Raw genomic sequence first — 15,439 nt, 5'->3', positions numbered from 1 at the left:
GTAGTTCATGCCAAGCGGTGGTAGCTTTTTGTCTCCCTGTCCTGAATAATTTGTTTATGAATAATTTTACAAAAATTAGCAACAGAATGTTCGTACGCTCCAAGTAGCGCCACCTGGTGGTCCATTTTCGAACGATCGACTTCTGCGGTCCCGATTATTTTCTTCCAATACAATAAAAGCAAGTGTTCAGATTTTTTACTTCCCATAAAATAAAATCATACTTATAAGAAACTGAGTCTATTAGCATTAAAAAAAAATTAGTCTATTTTATTCAGTTTGTAACAAAAAAATATTTTATGAACTTTAGCCAACTTCAGTTGTCTCGTACAATGAAATGATGAAACGGAGCCAATTGGCACAAAAAATTTAGATCAATTTTATTCATTTTATGGACAACACGCTTGATCAAATAATTGACTATACCAAAATTGTTTTCACAAAAAAAAGACTTAATGGTTCCTACAACAGTTTCCCCAAACTGTTCCATTTAAAAAAACATTCTGTATACCTTTCTCTAAGAAAATGTTTAGGGTAAGGTGTGAACAGCCTGGATATAAAACCTTTTCAATGGGATTTCAGAACAATGTATAACCAACCAGGATGGACTATTCACAGATAATATTGTCGTTCAATTCATATTAAGTATTTTTATTAGTTTCTTTTTATAATAATATTAATATGTATTCTTAGCATGCGTCACTAAATGTCTCATAAGCTGTGTTTTTCTAACAAAACCTTTTTTACAGTAATTACACTTGTGGGGTTTTTCTCCAGTATGGAGCATTGCATGCGTTGTGGCATTATATTTCGTAACAAAATATATGTCGCAAATACCACACTTATAAGGTTTATCTCCAGTATGGGTCATCATATGCGTCTTAAGATGTTGTATTCTTGTAAAAAATTTGTTACATGTATCACACTTATATGGAGACTCTCCAGTATGAGTCTTTATATGTTCTCTAAGCTGAGGTTTTGTTGTATAACATCTGTGGCAACTATCACATTTGAACGGTTTTTCCCCAGTATGAGTCATCACATGCTTCTTGAGCAGGGAGTTTTTTGTAAAAGTTTTGTTGCAAACATCACACTTATTAGGTTTCTGTCCAGTGTGAATCATTAAATGTACATTAAGAGAGGATTTTTTGGTAAGGGATCTGCCACAAGTATCACATTTATAAGGTTTGTCTGCATTGTGAGTTTTTGTATGTACTTTAAGCAGATACTGTGTTTTATATCTTTTGCTACATATATCACACTTATATGGTACCTCAGCAGTATGACCCATTACATGCAATTTAAGATTTTGTTTTCTTTTAAAACTTCTATGGCAAATGTTACACTTATAGAGCTCCAGTTTAGATTGAGAATCTTTGGTCACTTTGTCACATGTGTTCTGGACACAGGTTGTTTGAGATATGCCAGAATACTGCAAAACCACAGGTCCTATGGCCATTTCCTCCTTGATTTCATGATCTGCAAATATATTCCCATCCTCTGCTAAGTTTTCTTCCTTATAAAGATTTATAGGCTCGTGTTTGATGTCAATATTATTTTGTAAATTCAAGGTATTATCTGTCAAATCTTCTGCCTCTTCCTTGATGCTGAATTCATCTTTGATATTAATTGAGTCTATATTTGACATTGTTATCAACAACAGTAGTATTACTCTTCTAAGTGTAAAAGCATTTATATAATACAATGCTAGTTATTTGATGTGATGATTTTATTCCCAATTCTCGTAGAGTCTGAAACAAATTATGGCTCAATAAATAACAACAAAAGATAGAGAGGGGAAAAAGGAAGAAAGCTCCCTTTCTCCACATTTTACACGGGAAGATGATTTTAAATATAATGCTGGAGGAGCATGGAGGCAAATAGCAAGAGGTAGGGAGAAGTGGAAATCTCTGGAAATGTAAACTAGATCTATGCCTTTGGACAAGCTGAAGTTACCGAATTAACTTCATTTCACTTTTTATTTTTATGGCTCCATCATTACATAGAATGATGATTTTTGCCAATGTCACGATAGAAAGAAAAATTACACGTAAACAAAATAAGCACTGAGTTCTATTGTGACATTAACTGGTGTGGATGGGTTGGACCATAGAAGTACTCAGGTGAGAATCCAAAACAAAAGACAGTGCAAACATGTGACACGAATTTATAGATATATATACGAGATTATAAAAGGCCGCCAGCCGGAGCGAGCAGTACACTCGCTGGAACTTACAACTGTAAGAACCTCCGCTGGGTGAGGGGCTCTTGAGAGCAATTTGTTGCGTGTGACCAAGGCGAACCCCAGGCCGTGTACATTGCTCGTCTTCCGCCCCGCGTAGGGACTACCTTTCCCCCGTCCGCCTCCAGGTTTGGGGAGTGAAAGCAGTGCGTGACCAAGGTGCAAACCCAGGCCGTGCGAATCGCTCACCTTTCACCTCCGCCACCCGTTTACCGCTGTCAATTCCCGCAGAGGAGTAATTGCTGCGCGAGACCAAGGCGCAATCCCAGGAAAATGCACGAAATCATGCAACGTCTGGACGTCGAATTGCAGACACCGGCCCACCACACCATACCATAGCATAATGGCCATTGCCATACTGTGGCCTAAATACTCGCTTGAGAGGATACCCATGCCCAGCAATGAGACGTCTAAATGTGTAGATTTTTTTCGTTTTTTTTAATCTATTTTTTATTGAGGCTTTAGCCACCTTGAGTGACTATGTCAGCCTAATGAGAGGAATACTGGGTTCTCTACTCAAGGGACATGTTCAAAAACTTGTAGTTTGTTTAGAGCTCCAATGCATACAGGCTCTCTGAGTCAACAATTAATTTGTTCATTGCATAAACTTATATTCCCAAACATTGTATCCATTGTACTCAGGGTTACATTTCCATTCCACCAATACATGATACAGATCCTCTATTTTATTGCAAGTACTTCACAATGGGGATGGTTTAAAACCCATCATATGAAAGAATTTATTAGTTGGAATGTGACCAGAACGCAGTCTAAAAGCTAGTATAAGATATTTCCTTGCTATATTGACCAAATCAACCACCCACTGTGGATTACTCTGGATGGTTCTGTACTATATTGCAAGGCCTTTATCCACCGACTGTTCTCTGAAATGATATTCCGTTTTTGTAGGGTTCTTTTCTTAATTAGTGGAATAATCTTGATAATAATGATGAAATTTATATACTTACTGGAATCGAGATGAGTAGATAAAAAATGTTTGAAAAAGTTGAGCAAAGTCAAGGTGTGCCGTTACTTACCACCACAATTAATTAATTAGTACTGACTTCAAGCAACGGAGCCATATCCATATAAAACTTGGCTTGAGATATTGGCACCTTAAGGAAAAATGAAAAACTAGACTGAAACTGTAGCACCAGAGCTCCTTGTGAGAGTTTGTCCAGGGAAGTACTGCCAACTTACCTATTTATGCCGCCAAAAAAAATTTCTGCGGCTAAAAACGCGTGTGTTCCTCAACTGGACATTGGCGAAATCATTGATCACTTCGATGGGGCCATAACGTTTAAAAGAAGAAGAGAAGATCAGTATTACTGTTTCGGTTTTGAAGGGTAAGTGTGCTGGTGAAATTAAAGGCACATGGGACTTGATAAACTTATGTCTCAGGGTGACGGGCGCAATGGCAGTGCGTCTCGGACATTGGCGATTTAACGCTCTGAGGACACTGCATCTGTTTTGGCGTGAAGCTTACCACCACGCGCACGACTTGTTCGTCGCGTCACTAGATATTATAAAAAAAAAACAAGGCAGCAATTCGTTGCAGTGTTTATTTCAATAATATTTTTGAATCCATTCCATTTATGTTAATTCAATTTCGCTAAAAATTTCGATTACGGTAGTTATGACGCAGAGGACAGAGTAGTTGATAAACTAAGGCATTCAACATTATAATTATAAATTTAATAAATTAAAAAAAAATTATATAAATTTTTAAAGCGATTTTACGAGTTTTTCGGCGTATTATAACGTACCAAATAGACACTTACCTTTTAAAGATTATCCTGTTTAGTATTCTATAATATCAACATATTTCCTTCGAAGTAAAAACACGACTGATGTTTGGGAATGTATTATAATATATTTAACGCTGCTCCATTATTATTACAGTTTAATCTTTCCTGACTTTTTAACAACGACACAGACCGATGAGACGCGGTATCAGTGTTGCCAGACTTTTGCGAAGTTAATTCGCCAATTTAAAGGGTCGTATTCCAGAACTCAACTCAATACTCAAGTCAGGACTTGAGTATTGCAGTGAGCACTGAAAATCATACTCAAGTCCTTGCCATTAGAGTCGTATTTCCAATGCTTGAAATCATACTCAAGTCTGCTCAACTTGACTTGACTGGACTTGAATTTGAGGACTTGAGTATGATTTCTAATGCTTTGAATCATACTCAAATCCTGACTTGGACTTGGGTATGATTTCAAACGGAGTTTTTATTCCAGAACTTTACTCTACTCAAGCGTAGAATCTGTAATCGGAGTTTTACTGTTTCCTAAACGGTACTCGACTGTAAAATCTTGTCTTGAGTGTTGTCAAAATCTGTATTTACTTGAGTGAGGTCCTGGTTGCGCTTGAGTACATAATAATCGGCGAAAAAATTATAAGATTACGATGGAACCATTTGACAATTTTGATCTTTATCAAAATATATCAATGATGAATATCATACTCAATTGCTTCAGATGTTGAAAGACCTACAAGATCCGTACGACATGGAAGATTTGGTAAAAAAATTAATTTGACCTATCATAGCAGATGAGTGAAATCAGACAACCGTGGTTACCTAATTGCACCTGAAATACAGATTCCGGCTTGCTTACGTTTGTATGTACTGGATCATTACAGTTAACGATTCTTTTATGGGGAACTGTAGGTATATGATTTCATTACAATATGATTCCGAAGTATATGTTAAGATTATCATTTCCTAAGTATAAAACTTACATTCGAAGTAACTTATAAAATGGCGTTTTCAAGTGTAATATTTCACCAATGGAATAAATTGACTTTGACCAACTAGAATGTTATAATTTAAAGTTCTAAGTTAAAATCTATGTAGTTTCAATAATACAAGCTTTGTTTTGTTGATAGGCATATAGATAATAACAACGTTTCGGGTCGTAATCCAGAACTGTACTCAATGCTCAAGTCAGGACTTAAGTATGATTTAAGGCACTGAAAATCATACTCAAGTCATTGCCTTTAGGGTCGTATTTCCAGTGCTTGAAATCATACTGAAGTCTGCTCAAGTCAGGACTTAAGTATGATTTAGAGCATTAGAAATCATACTCAAGTCCTTGTCATTAGTGTCGCATTTCCAGTGCTTGAACTCATACTCAAGTCAGGACTTGAGTATTGCAGTGAGCACTGAAAATCATACTCAGGGCTTGAGTACGATTACTAGTCCTTGAAATCATACTCAAATCCTGATTTGAGCATTGAGTGGAGTTCTGGAATACGACCCTATGTTTGCACCATTTAGTTATTTGTGAGCATTGGCTATAGAGCCACCAGCATATACACGTAACAATTAATTTAAAGTCAAAACGAAATAATACTTCACCTAAAAATTTATTTGTGAAAAAAACTGTAAACATTGTGTGTATAGTTGCTCCACTAGGAACTCTTTTCCTCTAAAAGGGGGGATTCATTATCTTGCATTGCAGCCCGCCTTGCCGTTGGCCACGTAATGCAGGATTATGATTGTAGTCGCAGCATGTTAGCCTTCCTGTAATCCTACAATGCGTCTTGCGAGACTCCATACGTGGGGCTATGAAATGGCCCATTCACTACTTGCATGGCAGTCTGCCGCACAGGCAGGAAACTGCTCACTAATGCATTTAAGAGAAAGTGAAAACATAATGTTGTAGAACCACAATTGAAAATATTTTATGTAGATCTCGATAATTAAACGAAGACATGGCTTAAAATACTTATATCCAATGCCAAAACTCTTGATAAAAAAATCAATATGATCGTTTTTGACATAAATCGAAGCATTTTCTAATATGTGAATCAAAGAGAATTTTATAAGTTTACTAAAAAAACCATTTTAATCAATAATAAATTAAATTATTAATATAAAAATTCTAATTATGAATAGAAAAGCCAATTTTGCTCATAAAATATTAAAACTAAAAATACATAACGGAAGTGGACATACCGGGTCTCTTTATTAAAAGTTTAGGGAAAGATTAGAACTATAGCATAAACTTATGTATTAATGGAGCAGCTTTAAATGTATTACATACCCAAACATCGGTCGTGTTTTTGCTTCGAGGGAAATATGTTGATAGAATACTAAACAGGATAATCTTTAAAAGGTAAGTGTCTATTTGGTACGTTATAATACCCTGAAAAACTCGTTAAATCGCTTTTAAAAAATCTGTTAATAATGTTGAATGCCTTAGTTTATCAACTACTCTTTCCTCCGCATCATAACTAACGTAATCGAAATTTTTAGCGAAATTGAATTAACATAAATGGAATAAGGCTTCAAAAATAAACACTACAACGACTGTAACGAGTTGCTGCCTTGTTTTTTTTATAATTACTATTGACGGGACGAACAAATCGTGATGGTAAGCTACTTGGTACTTGGTGCAACGGGCTGGTGTTCGCAACTCGACGACAAAGTGCCTATTTTACGTGAGGTGGGTGTAGGGTCCTACTTGTGCCACCCAAGCTCCTCCAGGAATCTCAGGCACCTCCTCGGTTTGCTGATGATTTCGGGGAGCGACCTCTGCACTCCAAGGTAGTTCGCCCTGTAGTTGGCCAAGCTGGAGCACTGTAGTAGGATGCGGGTGGCCGTTTCCTCCCTCTCCTTGCACGCTTTGCATAGAGGGCTGTCTTTGATACTTAAATTGAAAAGGTGTTTATTGTATGGACTATGACCCGTTTGGGTGGCAGTTAGAGTGCGAAGGTCTTGCCTTTTAAGTTTGATTAATTTTCGAGATAGACTGGCGTTGAGTGTCGGGAGGGCTTCCCTCGCCTGTCTACAAACAGTAAGAGTTGTCCATGTGTTATTATGAAAAGATTTTGTACCTTTGAGTATAGTTGTTCTTGACCATTGGTTGGGGAGGGACACTATGAGTTCTGGCCCTACAGCATCCGTCTCCGACCCTTTTCTAGCTAGTTCGTCTGCTGCGTCTTTGCCACGTGAGCCGCTGTGTCCTTTAATCCACTGTAGAATTACGTGCTTGTGTGTACATACCTCCATGAGTGCTTGATGGTATTTGTAAATGAGCCCTGAGTTTATGTCATAGCTGTTCAGTGCTTGAAGTATTGACATGGTGTCAGAGAGTATACAAATGGAGTAATTCTTTAAAGAGAAGAAGAAGAAGTAAAGGTTTTCTTCTCTTCCTCTTTATTTCTATTGGTTCTGCAGCCAACTTGATACCCATGCATTCTACCTGGAATACTGTGTTGTGGTCACCAAGTGGTGTTGATATCCTGATATTGAGGTCTTCTGAGAATACCCCAGTACCTTATGTTATGTACTGGGTACTTTAGTTATGGCCCCATCGAAGTAATCAATGATTTCGCCTATGTTAAGTTGAGGAACACATGCGTTTTTACTCAAAAATTGACCGGTAAATTACGACAGAATCCACTGAAAGAAGAATCTGCAAATCCACAATATTACTGCTTGGCAGCAGAAATAGGTAAGGTGGTAGTACTTCCCTGGACAAACTCTTTCACAAGGAGCTCTACTGCTGCTGTCAAAAATTTGTCAGGTGTTGATTCTGAGGGAGATTTTATTTAAAGACTTTAGGGATCAACCAAGATTCTGTGCCCTGTGGTCCGATGACGATTAGTAATTATTTGACTTTAATTAAGCCCAAACTCACGAGAGAAATAAATGTAGGCCATACAAATATTTTTTCCGACGCGGGAATCGAACCTGGGACCTCTGCATGGCAGTCATGGTAACCATTCGGCTATGGAGGCAGTTAAATCTTTATTTCATAGGTAACCATTATTAGGGCGCGTTCAAGTTAGCCGCTGTTAGCCGCGCTGCAGCCGTGCGGCGGCCGCGCGACGGCCGCGCTGAAGCCACACTCGGTTGCATCACGGTTAGTGAGGTGTACATGTTAATTTTTCAAATTAACTACGATGGAAGAAAATCGAGTTGAATTTATAGAGAATGCAGAACAACACCTTGCAATGGGATATCAGTTCCGCCAGTTATTCTAATCGACTGGAAAAATAGGACATGGGAAAATTTATGTCTAAAATTTATTGACTATTTTGAAACTAAAACTACAAATGAAAAAACAGCAGGTTGTGAGTAATTTTTAACATCTATACGTGAAGTATGTGCTCAAGAACTCTGATCCCCTAACTATATACCTTTTGGTTCTGAATACAAGTGTGAAGAATAGTGTTAAACAAACGTAAAAATCCCATATAAACCCGTAAACAATAGTAGTAGTAGTAGTAGTAGTATTCATTTTGATTATTTTGACAAAATAAAGGTAACGAACGGATTCTAAAGGTGCCTACGACATTGTCGATCAACAACGAGAATTATAGAAGTTTCGAGTTGTTTGGGAGTGCTAATTGAGAATGTGGCATTAATTTCTAAATCCAAGATGGTTGCCAAGAATTTTCAAAAATTTATTTTTGGTAATCCTTATGGAAATGGCACATGCTGTACATGGTGGCTGACACGACTTTTCGCATTTCAAAATCCAAGATGGCGATATTCGTAATGAGCATCCCCAAATACCTCGAAAAGTATACCCATATTGCATTTTTTTGAAAAATCGTGTCTGCCGTCTTGGATTTACAAACAAGTGCTATATTCGTAATGAGCACTCCCAAATACCTCGAAAACGATATCCAACTTGCCATTATTCGAAAAATCGTGTCCGCCATCTTGGATTTAGAAATGAGTGCCATATTCATAATGAGCATCCCCAAATACCTCGAAAATGATACCCATATTGCATTTTTTTGAAAAACAGCTTGCCATTATTTGAGAAATCGTGCCCGCCATCTTGCATTTAGAAAAGTCGTGTTAGCCATCATGTATTCAGATATAAATGCCATTCCCATAAGGATTACCAAAAAGAAATTTTGAAAATTCTTGGCAACCATCGTGGATTTAGAAATTAATGCCACATTCTCAATAAGCACTCCCAAACAACTCGAAAACGTCTATAATTCTCGTTGTCGATCGACAACGTCGATTATACGTTGTCGATTATATTAATACGTTCTGGTATTCTTTTTAATGTTTTTTTTCTTCAGTTTTATCAAAATAAGTGAAACGTTTCTTCGTCAAAATCCATCGTGTAACTGAGTCGAAAGACAAAACATCACTAAAAATTTGGTCGCACTTCAGCAGCGCGACAGTCGCGCGGCCGCCGCGCGGCTAACAGCAGCTAATTTGAACGCGCCCTTAGACTTGAAATCGTCACATGGTTAAACTCTACTGTTCATTCGTAAGGCACATTTCTCTGAGAAGAATGTGCAAAAAACTCTAGGGGTCGCGTAAATAACATTTGTATACATTCAACATTTACAATATATTTTTCTTTTATTTTCAAACATCAGAGATCGAGCTAAACGGGTTACTACCACGGATTTTTGTCATCCAAATACACAGAAGTTGTATAATAACCTTTCTTCTTCTTTTAAAAGCTATGGCTCCATCGAAATAATAATAACCTTTAGTACCTATAAAGTTTTTGTTTCACTATAGTTTTAAACCTCGTGCATAGCAAATTTTGTATATCAACTGGAATCTTGTTATAGAAGCGTATACATTGTCCCTTAAATGAATGTGACATTGTGAAGACGACTATCAATAACAGCTAGTTTATTATTATTCTTGTGTTGATGTTATGTCTGTCGCTATTTTTCAAGAAATTACTATTCCTCCTAACATAAATTACATTTTCAAAAATGCACTGTGACGTGTAACGTGTGTAAGATTGTTAATTTCTTTAAACTTATCTCTCAAAGATACGCTGGTGCCCAGATTGTAAACTGCCCTAACAGAACGTTTCTGCACGACAAAGATTCTATTGATATCGGCGGCATTACACCAAAGCGAAATGCCGTATGTCGTTAGACTGTGAAAGTAACTGAAGTAAACCAATCTAGCGGTTTCGACGTCTGAAAATTTCCGTATTTTTTTAATCGCGTACACTGCAGAGCTGAGCCGTTTTGTTAATTTATTTATATGTGGACCCTATTACAATTTAGCATCTAACTTTATATCTAGGAATACAACTGTATCCACAAGGTTGAATTTTTCGTTTCTGAAATATTTTTTTAAATTTCGTCTCCTGTGTCAAACACCCCCCTCCCGATAGGAGTAATTTGGGGAATAAATTAAACTTCTAAATTGTCAGAAGTGCCTGATTAAATTAAAAAAAAGCAAAAGTTTTTAGTGCTTTATTGCCACAATACAAAGGGTAGGCGTTGGCATTTCTTCTTAACATTTTCAATCGTTTATATTTTTTTAACTAATGTAGATAGGAAGCGTATACCTTTAATTCGTGAAAGTAGCAAATAGGTAGCAATTATTGGTAATACATACTTCTGGAAAATCTGCTCCCTTAACGCTGAACAAAGTGGTGACCAGCCATCCTGACGTCAGAATGGCTGGTCAATTATTTTTTTAATTTCTCAGAATATATCAAAGGTAGCAATTATTTAGAAAAGGTAGCAAATAGTAAGCAATTCTTGAATATACATTCAGTACTAGATGCGATAGGCGGCCAGCCACCCTGACGGTCACTAACTGCCGGCAAACAAATGGTCGTATATCAATCACTATTCACGGTACAACGATTCTCCAAAGCAACAGTAGGCCAAGTGTCCAGTTTTATTAAAAAAAGAAGCTATCATCCGCTTAGAGGCAATTTGCACGCGCGCCACTTTGGTTGGTTTCAGCTCATCTCGAAAGACCCATACGCTCGATTGCTGCTTTGTTTTGGGATCGTAACTATAAATCCATGTTTCGTCATCTGTTACTATGTCCCACACCAAATTTGACGCCCCTTCGTTGAATCTGGTAAGCATGTCATTGCATCTAGTGACGCGATCCGGTTTTTGAGCCTCAGTCAAATTGTGTGGGATCCACCGAGAGCACAGCTTTTTCACACTCAAATGTTGTGTAGTATTGATTGTATTTGACCCATGCTTATGCCTTAAGATGTCCGAATCTCATGGTATGTCACATGCCTGTCTGTTTTGATCATACGGCGCACAGAATCGATCGAATCAAGAAATTCGTCACTGAAATTTACACGACCGCGTTTGAATTCTGCATAGTCGTCTTGCATGGTGCTTCATCGCCAGCAGTTTGAAGCCGAGCGAAGCTCCGCTGAGCTGTTAAATTACACTCAAAGTCGCAGAAAATCATACTACGAAAATGTTTACGAGTTAAATCCATGGTGATGTAAACAACCAATTTCTAAAATGACGTCACAATGTAAAAACAAATGACAGTCAGATGAAAGAAACTGTATTCTACAGCCAAGAGATCCATTTTCAAATGTTCTAATTACTTTTTAAATGTTGTTTATGTAAGTGGCCAGTTCCGGAAACTGATAGTGTGCCCTATGTACATTTACGCAATTGTTTGAACCCTGGCTTTTTGCGTAAAATCAGAGTTCGAGGTCACTCTGCGAGTGTGGCCTAGAGGACGGTAGCTTGGAACACATTTTTTTTCAATTGCCCTAATGATTATGTCCCGCTTTATAATTTGCTACCTCCAAAATTCCCCCGCCCCACTAACATAAATAATCTTCTAACTTTTGTGTTTCCTCTCTATATTTCTACTCTAAGTAAATTCATCCAGTTAAATAGTATATGTTATCTATAGTTCTTTGTTACATGTTTGTGCTGTTTTTGTTTTAGATTCTCACCTGAGTACTTTCATGGACCAACCCAACAACACCGGTTAATGTCATAATAGAACTCGGTGGTTTTTTTTTGTTTACTGATAATTTTTCTTTCCACCGTGACATTGTCAAAAATCATCATTTTATGTAATAAATATAATATAAAAATGAAAAGTAAAGTGAAGTGAAGTTAACTCGGTAACTTCAGCTTGTTCTAAGACATATATTTAGTTTAAATTTCCAGAGATTTCCACTTCTCCCTATCTCTTGCTATTTGCCGCCATACTCCTCCAGCATTATATTTAAAATCATTGTCCCATTTAAAGTATAGAGAAAGGGAGCATTCTTCCTTTTTCCCTCACTATCTTTTGTTGTTATTTATTGAGCCATAATTTGTTTCAGACTCTACGAGAATTGGGAATAAAATCAACACATCAAATAACTAGCGTTGTATTATATAAATGCCTTTACACTTAGAAGAGTAATACTAGTGTTGTTGATAATAATGTCAAATCTAGACTCAATTAAGATCAAAGATGTATTCAGCATCAAGGAAGAGGCAGGAGACTTGACAGATAATACCTTGAATTTACAAAATAATATTGACATCAAACAAGAGCCTATAAATCTTTATAACGAAGAAAACTTAGCAAAGGATGGGAATATATTTGCAGATCATGAAATCAAGGAAGAAATGGCCATAGGACCTGTGGTTTTGCAGTATTCTGGCATATCTCAAACAACCTGTATCCAGAACACATCTGACAAAGTGACCAAAGATCCTCAATGTAAACAGCTCTATAAGTGTAACATTTGTCATAGAAGTTTTAAAAGAAAACAATATCTTGCAGTGCACGTAATGGATCATACTGGTGAGGTACCATATAAGTGTGATATATGTAGCAAAAGATATAAAACACAGTACCTGCTTAAAGTACATACAAAAACTCACAACGCAGACAAACCTTATAAATGTGACACTTGTGGCAGATCCCTTTCTAAAAAATCGGATCTTAGTAGACATTTAATGACTCACACAGGACAGAAACCTAACAAGTGTGAATTTTGCAACAAAACTTTTACAACAAACTCTCTGCTCAAGAAGCATGTGATGACTCATACTGGGGAAAAACCTTTCAAGTGTGACATTTGCCACAGATGTTATACATCAAAATATCAGCTTAGAGAACATATAAAGACTCATACTGGAGAGTCTCGGTATAAGTGTGATATGTGTAACAAATGTTTTACAAGAATACAACATCTCAAGACGCATTTAATTATGCATACTGGAGAGAGACCTCATAAGTGTGATATTTGCAGCAAAACTTTTACAAGAGCACAACATCTTAAGATGCATATATTGATGCACAATGGTGATGCGCCATTCAAATGTGATATTTGCAACAAAGGTTTTATAAGAATACAACATCTTAATATGCATACAATGACCCATACTGGAGAGAAACCTTATAAGTGTGGTGTTTGCAGCAAATATTTTGTAACGAAACATAATGCCACAATGCATGGAATGACCCATACTGGAGAAAAACCTCACAAGTGTATTTACTGCAAAAGAGGTTTTGCTAGAAAAGCACATCTTATGAGACATTTAGTAACGCATGCTAAGAATACATATTAATATTACTATAAAAAGAAACTAATAAAAATACTTAATATGAATTGAATGGCAATATTATCTGTGGATAATCCATCTGGTTGGTTACCTCTACGTATTTCTACAGCACAGCAACGTTGTTCTAAGATCCAATTGAAAAGGTGGACAGACTCCTCAACACAACCTTTTCTCTCTCTACGTCTCTTTCTTGTGTCTGTGCTTTCTTCTTCTGCTGTTTTTTACTGTTTGTTTTTCCTCTGTAATAATACACCTTTTCCTACCTAAACCGCCGTTTCCTTCGCTGTCCTCGATAGGTTCTATATCCAGGCTGTTCATACCTAACCTTACACATTTTCTTTTTTAAAATGGGACAGTATGGGGAAATCAAAATCCTTAGAAGATGCAATGAAACTGTCTTTGGAACCATTAAGTCTTTATTTGTGAAAACAATTTTGGTATAGCCAATTTTTTGATCAAGCGTGTTGTTGTCAATAAAATGAATAAAATTGATCAAAATTTTTTTTTAGTGCCAATCGACTCACTTTCATGAAGGGATCACTTCATTGTAAGTGACGAAAAAATCGGGACAGTTGTAAAATTTCATAAAATATTTTTCATATAAAACGAATAAAATTGACTAATTTTTTTAATGCTAATAGACTCAGTTTCTTATAAGTATGATTTTATTTTATGGGAAGTAAAAAATCTGAACACTACTTTTATTGTATTGGAAGAAAGTAAACGGGACAAAATAGAATAAAATCAGATTCGTAAAATGAAATTAAAACATTAAATTTAGTAAAATGTTCGTTTTGTATGAAAAATAATTTTATTAAATTTAACCAACTTCTGCTGTTCCGATTTTTTTTCTTCCTATACAAGGAAATCATTACTATTAGCATTAAAAAAAATAGTCAATTTTATATTATGGTGTGGTGGTAGAAAGCCATAAGGTCGGGTTGGAAGGAAAACTGAGTGTGTTGGGACGTGGTGTAGAGTGTAATGTATGTGTAGTATGAAGGTGAAGATCGGAGAAGATGGAAACACGGAGTTGGAGGCCTCCGACCTCCAAGGTTGGAAACCGAGGGCGGAGGTGCCGAGCCGGAGCGCAGCGGGTTCGGCGCGGAGGCGGTGTGTGAGTGGCTGCATCGACAGCGGCGGTAGTGCAGCAATGGATTTTATCACTTTGTACTCGGAGGTGGAGTTCTACTTCGTCTTGAGCGTCGCGTTCAGTCATTCCTGCCGCTCCAAACTCGGTTGGTGAAGGTGAGATACACAGTCCAGGTAGGAGGAGCGTAAACGTGAAGACCAGGTTTAGCGTGAGGCAGTCGAGGAACTGCAGGCGCGTAAGCGCGGTAGGAGTAAGGTCGGGTGTAGGGCTTCAAAAAGGAGAGACTTCGTATATTTATTGTAGTACAAGAATGCCGAGCGTTTGGTAGAGCGAGAGAGAGAACATCGAAATTCGAATAGTCAATTTTGAATTTGAAATGAAGAGCCAAAATGAGAGCAGTCTGAAGCGGAAACGCTTCTACTGCTAAGATTGCATATCAAAGGAAGAGTAATTTATAGGTGATCTAGGGAAGAATAGGTAACAAAATCTGTCAATTAATGTTAATATGTAAAAATATTAAATACGAAATAGTACGTAATTAGCAGTGGAAAAACGAATAGCAAAATTCGGAGATACTATCAGTACGACAGAATATGCCAAGGTCGGGAGATCAGACATGAAAAGTGAGTAAGCATGACGTAGAAGGTTTTATACCATTAGTGTAATCAAGATTCTAAAATCTTGATTACACACGGCAACCTTTGAGCAAACATCAATACAAACGCGCGATTTCATCGATGCAATCGCGTATAAACCACAAGTAGAGATGGGAAAAACTGCTTATTTTTTCAAGTGTTAAAACGTTGCG

General features: G+C 37.0%; 2 protein-coding genes across 5 annotated transcripts; one reads left to right on the top strand and one right to left on the bottom strand.

Annotated features, from left to right (window-relative positions):
* Positions 1-658: 658 nt before the first annotated feature.
* On the bottom strand, positions 659-3,533 carry LOC113234464 (gastrula zinc finger protein XlCGF7.1-like). Of its 2 annotated transcripts, none has more exons than XM_026469785.1 (2): positions 3,440-3,533; positions 659-1,748 (listed from the first exon to the last, which is right to left on the bottom strand). In XM_026469785.1, the coding sequence occupies exon 2, from the start codon at positions 1,643-1,645 to the stop codon at positions 674-676; it is 972 nt and encodes a 323-aa protein (XP_026325570.1). In that variant the 5' UTR covers positions 1,646-1,748; positions 3,440-3,533; the 3' UTR covers positions 659-673. The 2 variants fall into 2 exon arrangements, with proteins under 2 accessions (XP_026325570.1, XP_026325569.1); XM_026469784.1 differs by lacking the exon at positions 3,440-3,533 and adding an exon at positions 3,277-3,342.
* On the top strand, positions 3,527-13,944 carry LOC113234463 (gastrula zinc finger protein xLCGF3.1-like). 3 transcript variants are annotated; one of them, XM_026469783.1, is made up of 2 exons: positions 3,527-3,585; positions 12,305-13,944. In XM_026469783.1, the coding sequence occupies exon 2, from the start codon at positions 12,408-12,410 to the stop codon at positions 13,542-13,544; it is 1,137 nt and encodes a 378-aa protein (XP_026325568.1). In that variant the 5' UTR covers positions 3,527-3,585; positions 12,305-12,407; the 3' UTR covers positions 13,545-13,944. The 3 variants fall into 3 exon arrangements, with proteins under 3 accessions (XP_026325568.1, XP_026325566.1, XP_026325567.1); XM_026469781.1 differs by lacking the exon at positions 3,527-3,585 and adding an exon at positions 6,152-6,364; XM_026469782.1 differs by lacking the exon at positions 3,527-3,585 and adding an exon at positions 11,418-11,452.
* Positions 13,945-15,439: the final 1,495 nt, after the last annotated feature.

Source organism: Hyposmocoma kahamanoa, unplaced genomic scaffold (assembly GCF_003589595.1).
Source record: "Hyposmocoma kahamanoa isolate Upper Pololo Valley unplaced genomic scaffold, ASM358959v1 84, whole genome shotgun sequence".
NCBI classification, from domain to species: Eukaryota; Metazoa; Arthropoda; class Insecta; order Lepidoptera; family Cosmopterigidae; genus Hyposmocoma; species Hyposmocoma kahamanoa.
Note: the sequence above shows the minus strand (reverse complement) of the source record. Positions and strands in the feature narration are given on the sequence as shown.